The following is a 7,360-nucleotide window of genomic DNA, read 5'->3' as shown; positions in this document are numbered from 1 at the left end:
AATGCCCGAGACCATGTTGTTGGAGCAGTACTTTGCAGAGACTCATAGGCTCAAACATTGTACTTCTTCAATGCCTCTTAAGTTATCTCTAAAAGCTGCTGGTGTGTAGCTTCTTGCTATTTTCCATAATAGACGCTCAAGCTCTATGTATTTGTTTGTCTTCTTCCAATTCTCAAGAACGTGTCGAGCACACATCCTATGCTCAGCTTTAGGAAGCTCTTCATGAACCGCATTTAGTATACCCTGTCAAGAAAAGAACATATACATAAGTATAAATCATTCCAACAATATGTAATATATATATTTGATACCATTCAAATTACCCTAAGGAGTGATTTATACTCTATCAAATAAGAGGTCGAGTTGTAGTACTTAGGGATCGAATTCACAGGGAGCTAGGGAACCTAGAGTTTCTAATATGATTTGTCAAGCAAGATGTTTTAAGAGTTTTAAAAGTAAATTGCAGTTTATATATTGAACAAATAATTGTTCAATAGCAAGTTTGGGGTTTTGGTGCTTAAAAAGGAAATAGCTAGACTTAGGGTTTTTATTCAGGAAAGTAGGAATTATAATCCTATAGATGTCTAATGAGTTGCATGCATGATAATGTAAAGCTCAACTATTTAATCAACAAGTCTTTCAGCCTTTGCGAGCATTGACTTGTTGACTATTAACTAGATCTATGATCTCAACTCTCGTTATATTGATCTATAGAAAGTGTCGATCGATAATCCAATGGGCGTATCGATCGATACACCTTTTGCACCGTCGATCGATTATTCAAGTATGATATCGATCGACGCGCTCTAGTTAAGCTTTATGCACATGTTGAATGAATGCTTACTAAGCTTACTAGATAAGCTCTCGCCTTGCTCATAGTAAGAAACGAAGTTCAATTAGAATGTTTTTAGGATGAGAATTAGCTATGGCTTTTATCAATCAATCCTAGGACAAGTTCTAGTTAGCTAATCTAGAGACATGCATTAATGAACACTTCTAATGATGATTATCACAACTCAGCAATCCATAGTTGGGGCTAATCCCTCCTAACCTATTTAAACCCTAAAATCTAACAAGAGAACTACTCAGACATGGCTAAGCAATTCATAACAATGGTTAGATATAAAAACTGCATAGAATAAATAAGATAAATATCAATGGAGTTCCAATCACAAATTATAACTTTGGATCTTCTCTCCTATCTATCAGTAAATAATAAAACACAAAGAAGAACACAAAACTAAAACACAAGCACACTATGCCTCTAACATGGCGGCAAAGCTTATATAATTAGGGTAAAACTCGTCATGGGCAATCTTGTAAAATGGTGAAATCTTGGGCTTCAAGTCGGCTGTGACCAAAAGGGCTTTCTGCGCGCTTCGCTATCGATCGACATAATGACTTGTGTATCGATCGATTCTAGCTCTCCAATATCGACCGATTGTCGATCTCGATGGTCATCTCGGGTGCTTGCTCAAAATATCTCCAAAATGCTTCAAAATCATCACTTATCTCCAAAACGTTCTTGATCTTATGAATATAATAAATAGGCTCTATAATAATATAAATATTAATAAAAACACTTATAAACTATGGATAAAAATGGGCCAAATCCATAGTCTATCAATATATATATAACAAGACTCACCCTATGCTTGTTAGAGATTTTTGTACAGTTTGATCAATCTTCAAGCCCCAAATCCTTTTTCAAGAGTTGCACAAACCATAGCCAATTAGGATTGTCCTCAACTTCAACCACATCCAAAGCAATAGGAAATATCCTATTATCCCCATCTCTGCCTACTGCACTCCTTTTATACCCCATTTCATAAACGCAGCATCTAATCCAATGATCGGCCTACATGACTGCCTCCAAGAAGTTTTCAAGGCTTCAAAGCAAACATAAAGACGGTAGAATCTTTGCATGCTTCCTGGCACTGGTCCTGGAATTGTCTCAACCTCCATTGTTGATCCCACATTTGAGTTAAGAACCTCCTCTTCGTAATCCCAAAGTCGAGCAAAGTGAGCTTCATGTCCAGCCTTTCTTCTCGCTGAAAGCACTGATTTAGCTCTTCGACATTGTTCCGGTGAAACAATCGTATTGTACTCTCTCTTTATCTCATCCACCATCTCCTGTGACTTAATTTTAGGATTAATTCTAAGCTTCTCCTCAAAAAGATGCCCAATTTTTCCACTCTTCAAAAGCTTTGTGTAGCCGGATCTTACCCATATATGACTGTCATTGTACACTTTCACCATCAACTTGTTTCTGCCTCTCTCAAAAGAACAATAAACCCTCCAAGGACACTTTTTTCTACATGTTTTACAGTTGACACCAAGGCGATCAGACAAAGACTTGTAGAACTTATTGTGTCTTCAAAGAGTACTTGAGAACAGCATACTTGAACTCCTTAGCAGTGTTAAAAGTCTTTCGTAGCGCAACAATGTCATCAGGCCCGTAGTTGAATTTCCTACATTCTTCTTCCACATCACGATCATCATTGAATAAAGGATCCGGAATGTGATCTTCGTCCCAAATATCATCACCACTGTCATCGTTAGCATCATACAAGTCATCTCCATCTTCTTGTGCTGCAGCTTCAAAGTGATCAGAAGACAAGTTAGCCTCTCCAACCTCTACTTCGAATAACTCATTCTCCTTATATCCAGCCCTATCTTCAACTATAACCTATAACCTATAACCTCACAGTCATCTCCCTCAACAGATGAAGAAGAATCCGACTCTGCAACTGCTTCTTCATTCACACGGTTTCCACCATCAGTTTCTTCTTCATTCTGTATATCTTCTCCATTATGTATCTCTTCTTCATTATGTATTTCTTCTTCAACAACAACAGGCCTATAAAAAAAATTAACATACTTAAATCAAACAAAAGAGATTATTGAACTCAAACATGATACACCAGAGTTTAAGTGTTTACCTTTCAATCTCTGTCGAATTAGGAATTGTGGGTTCGAAATAAACAGATGGTGTCCTCCGAATCGGAAGTTTGTTCCTTTTTCCACCAGAATTTCCGAAGAACGTTCTCACCAGAATCTGATTGGAATTGATCTTCACTCACTGGAAATTGCTTTCTCCCTGTCGAAATTTCTCTGAGAAAATCAGTTTTAGGGTTCCTGAGTTTTGAAAGCAGAAGCCGATCTCTTTCCTTTTTTCTAATCGTCGCTACCGAAGAGTTAACGTTTGACTAATTTAAGTCTAATTTTGCATTATTAATAGTATGTTTGGGAATAAATGTGCACAAGTTGTACTTGGGTATTAAAAGTGCTAATTTAAAATAGTTGAGGAATTAAAAACTTTTTTTTCCTATTTGCAACACACATTTGTTGTATTTATTGTCTCTTATGCCCTTCAGACATGTCTATCTCTCTGTTACTCAATTTTTCATAGTTAACTAGATTTTTCTTCAGCATTAAAACATGAATTAAAACTTTCCTAATTCTTCACAAAACCACAAATCCTAATCTCACTTAAATCTTTTTTTTTCTCGTCAGTAAATTTTTTTCAAATCTTTACAAACCACAAACCTTAATCATAGTGTTGGAACTATTTTGTGAACATTATGAATAATAAATTCATATGTCAAAAATGATGTTTTATTTGAATGAGAAATAGATGTCTAATGTGTGTGATTTGAGAAACTTGTACAAAGTAGCAAATACACTCATTGGATATTTGAACTTGGATTTGGGTTTTGATTTGTTATTTGGACTTCATGTTCATTAACTTAAATCAAATATATGTTGATCTTTTATATTGATAAAATATAGAAAAGAAATTCATTTTAAAGTATATTATTTTGTTTGAATTGGTCAAAACAATAATAATTTTACTCTTTAATTTTTTGGTCAAAATGTAGAATAAATTCACATACTAATTTACAAGAATTAAAGTCTCCATTAGTGTACCATCGAAGTTTCATTTTGTGTTGAAGAATGAAATTTGTACTTCTCGTTATTTTTCTATAAAAGGTCTTGTAAGCATTATAGAAAAAAATAGACTTTCAACAACAACAAATCACTTTCTCCTACTTTGAATAGTTATGTTAGTATTTTTTTTTTTTAGTCTGAGAGTACATCACAAAATGAGGTTCGATAGATTCTGTTTTTCGGTGATGGTAAACAGAAACAATGCTGCAGTTGTATCCTAGGAATCTGATCGCTATGAAACCGTCATACTACGGGGCGTTTAAAGATTTAAGGGAAAGAGATTAACCATCTTGACTCTGCAATTCTTCTTTATTCTTATATTTCGGTATTGTAATTTTAATTTATGTTCTTATTAATTTTAAAAATATCAGTTGTCCTATGGTAGTAAAATAAGTTTCATACACTCTTAAATCTTTTAAATATTTTTTATGCTTATTCACTAACAATACTGATATTTGTAAAAGGTTATCGTTAAGAACATGTTAAAGATGCCGGAATCGGATCTATTGGGTTCTTTTAAAATAATTTTTTTTTACAATTTTAATTTTGTAAATTTTCATTGGTATTTTTATACTAACGAAAACTGATTATTTTGTGAAGTGTTTTTGTCATGAAAACATGAATTATGAAATTTATTATGATGGAAAATCAATCCAATATGACTGAAACAGACATGTGTATTGTAGTTTATAAAGTTAATATTTTGGAGAATAATCATATAATGGGTATGAGTGCCAAGATTGTTGAATTAACTCCCTTTGGAAGAAATCCCATCTGAAACACGGACTGAACCGCGATGGTGAAATCATGAGTTATCACCGGCCAGGCTGTTTTGAAGAATTCGCAAGGAAACCCATCAGGCCCTGGCGATTTATTTGATGGCATAGAAAAAAAACACATTCTTAATCTCCTCAGCAGAAACAACAACCTCCAACCCTTTGCAGTCCTCCAAGGAGCATTCAAAATCCAGCAGGTTCCTTAACTCCTCCACAGACACACCCAGATAGCTCTCCGGAACTTGATTAAGGATCCCAGAAAAAAAAATCTCAGCCTCTAGTTTTATCTCAGAATGCTGTTTGGCCATATTACCATTTGGACATCTGACCTCCTTCAAAGTGTTTTGGGCTTGCCCTGTCCTGATTGAATTGTTGCAACGGAGATGAGGGACTGTAGACCCATTGCTTGTTGCAATGTGCTCTATAAAGTAGTCTCAAAAGTTCTTGCCAACCGGTTAAAAAAACTACTTCCCAGGATCATTATTGCAAACAAGTCCGCTTTTGTGAAGGGTAGGCTGCTGATGGAAAATGTGCTTCTGGCTTCAGAAGTAGTTAAGGATTATCACAAGAACTCGATCGCTCCTCGTTGTGCTATGAAACTGGATATTTCTAAAGCTTTTGATTCTGTTCAATGGTCCTTCCTTCTGAACAGTCCAGTGGCTATGGGATTCCCAGAAAGATTTATCCATTGGATCAAGTTATGTGTTACCACTCCCTCCTTCTCGGTCCAAGTCAACAGAGATTTAGCTGGCTATATCCAGAGCTCAAGGGGGCTGCGCCAGGGCTGTTCCCTTTCACCATATCTCTTCGTTCTTTGTATGAACGTTTTGTCATATAAAATTGACAAAGCGTTGAGGGAGAAGAAATTTGGAATCTATCCTCGGTGTCAATCTCTCGCCCTCACCCATCTCTGCTTTTTTGACGACTTGATGGTGTTTGTGGAAGGTACCAAGAACTCTGTAGAAGGAGTGCTCTCAGTATTTGATGAATTTGCAGGGTGGTCGGGTCTTTCTATCAGCCTAGAGAAATCAACTATCTTTATGGTTGGGATTGCTGAAGGTGAGAGAAGTAGAATTCTCACAAACTTCCCGTTTGCTGAGGGTAAGCTTACAGTCTGTTACTTGGGATTACCTCTGATGACTCAGGTTATGGGTAGACAAGATTATTTGCCACAGGTTGAAAAGATCAGAGGTCGGATGAGCACATGGACTTGTCGGTTTTTATCCTATGCAGGAAGACTGCAATTGATTAAGTTTGTCTTAATGAGCATTGTTAACTTCTAGGGCACTGTCTTTCGACTTCCAGGTCAATGTTCAAAAGAGATTGAGAAACTCTGCTCCGCTTTCTTGTGGTCTAGGCCAGAGCTTAAGTCTACTGGTGCTAAGGTTGCGTGTCAGGACATCTGTAAAACAAAAGACAAGGGTGGGCTGGCGATTTGGCCGTTGAAAGAAGTTAACCATCTAAAGCTTATCTGGAGAATGTTTCCTGGAGACTCTCTTTGGGGTAAGTGGATTAGAACTAATCTTCTCAAAAAGAAAAGCTTCTGGGAAGTTAGTGAGAAAACGCAAGCAGGCTCTTGGATATGGAGGAAAATGCTCAAGTTGAGATATGTAGCCAGGCCATTTCATATGAAGGATGTGGGAAATGGGAGACAGATCTCCTTCTGGTTCGATCGGTGGTCTGAGTTTGGGGTGATGTCTGAGTTACTTGGTGAGAGAGGTATACTTGAAATGGGTATCCGAAGGGAAGCTACTTTGGAGGAAGCTCTCTGCAATCAAAGGAGGAAGAAAAGACACAGACGGCCTATCTTAAATGACATTGAAAAGGAGATGAGTATTGTTAAAGAAAAGCTGAGTTCTGAAATGGAGGATGTGGATTTGTGGGGATGGAAGTCGGGTTACAAAAACAACTTTTCAACCACTGAGACATGGCAGCAGACACAAGAAGTAGGGTCGGCTTGTACCTGGGGGAAGAGTATCTGGTTCTCTCAGGCTTCACCAAAGTTTGCCTTCATGACTTGGATTGCAATGCATGACAGGTTAGCAACAATGGATCGCATATCTGGTTGGAGTCAAGGTGTAGACTCTATTTGTGTGCTATGTAAAATGGCTTCTGAGACAAGAAACCATCTCTTTTTTGAGTGCTCGTTCTCATCATTGATTTGGGAACAACTTGTCAAAGGGATTTTGGGCGGATCATATTCAAATAAGTGGAACATCATTGTTGAATTGATCTCTGCCCCAGCAATGGAAAAAAGGAAGAGTTTCTGTCTCAGATATGCATTACAAGTCACCTTGTATACATTGTGGTGGGAAAGAAACACGCGCCGTCATGGAGACTCTCTTATGGCGTCGCAAGCCTTGACTAAGCTTATAGATAAGTCAATCAGGAATAAACTCAGCCTGGTACAAAGGAATAAAATGAAAGGCATGGAAGGCATATTGCAGTATTGGTTTGGCACAAGACTGTAAATAAGTTTCGATAGCTAGGAGATAGCAGGGTAGAAGATCTAAAGAGTTAGAAGTTTTCCGCTTTTCTAATCAAAGACCCACTTGATGTAAAAATGTTTTTTGATGAATAAAACTTAACATTCATTAGAAAAGAAATAATAATCATATAATGGTTTTGATGGC

At 37.0% G+C, this 7,360-nt stretch overlaps 2 protein-coding genes across 2 annotated transcripts; one reads left to right on the top strand and one right to left on the bottom strand.

The window, feature by feature from the left end:
* Positions 1 to 2,365: 2,365 nt before the first annotated feature.
* LOC106448077 (probable DNA-directed RNA polymerase subunit delta) lies at positions 2,366 to 5,035 on the bottom strand. Its single transcript, XM_013890007.1, has 3 exons — positions 4,848 to 5,035; positions 2,704 to 2,860; positions 2,366 to 2,659 (listed from the first exon to the last, which is right to left on the bottom strand). Exons 1-3 carry the CDS (start codon positions 5,033 to 5,035, stop codon positions 2,366 to 2,368), a joined length of 639 nt encoding a protein of 212 aa, XP_013745461.1.
* A 75-nt stretch (positions 5,036 to 5,110) lies between these two features.
* On the top strand, positions 5,111 to 7,095 carry LOC106448076. The gene is made up of 3 exons (XM_013890006.1): positions 5,111 to 5,902; positions 6,011 to 6,765; positions 6,972 to 7,095. Exons 1-3 carry the CDS (start codon positions 5,111 to 5,113, stop codon positions 7,093 to 7,095), a joined length of 1,671 nt encoding a protein of 556 aa, XP_013745460.1.
* The last annotated feature ends 265 nt before the right edge of the window (positions 7,096 to 7,360 follow it).

This window comes from Brassica napus, chromosome C9 (assembly GCF_020379485.1).
Source record: "Brassica napus cultivar Da-Ae chromosome C9, Da-Ae, whole genome shotgun sequence".
NCBI lineage: Eukaryota > Viridiplantae > Streptophyta > Magnoliopsida > Brassicales > Brassicaceae > Brassica > Brassica napus.
Note: the sequence above shows the minus strand (reverse complement) of the source record. Positions and strands in the feature narration are given on the sequence as shown.

What these genes read in the sequence shown, in the direction of transcription:
- LOC106448077 (XM_013890007.1), bottom strand. Translation starts at nt 5,035, where the DNA reads ATGGCCAAACAGCATTCTGAGATAAAACTAGAGGCTGAGATTTTTTTT. An exon ending in GCTGAGGAGATTAAGAATGT is followed by an intron (nt 2,861 to 4,847) that starts GTTTTTTTTCTA and finishes TTTTTTTTATAG; the next exon opens with GCCTGTTGTTGTTGAAGAAG. An exon ending in TTGAGGGAGATGACTGTGAG is followed by an intron (nt 2,660 to 2,703) that starts GTTATAGGTTAT and finishes GCTGGATATAAG; the next exon opens with GAGAATGAGTTATTCGAAGT.
- LOC106448076 (XM_013890006.1), top strand. Translation starts at nt 5,111, where the DNA reads ATGAGGGACTGTAGACCCATTGCTTGTTGCAATGTGCTCTATAAAGTA. An exon ending in GACAAGATTATTTGCCACAG is followed by an intron (nt 5,903 to 6,010) that starts GTTGAAAAGATC and finishes GTTAACTTCTAG; the next exon opens with GGCACTGTCTTTCGACTTCC. An exon ending in TGGATTGCAATGCATGACAG is followed by an intron (nt 6,766 to 6,971) that starts GTTAGCAACAAT and finishes TCTCTGCCCCAG; the next exon opens with CAATGGAAAAAAGGAAGAGT.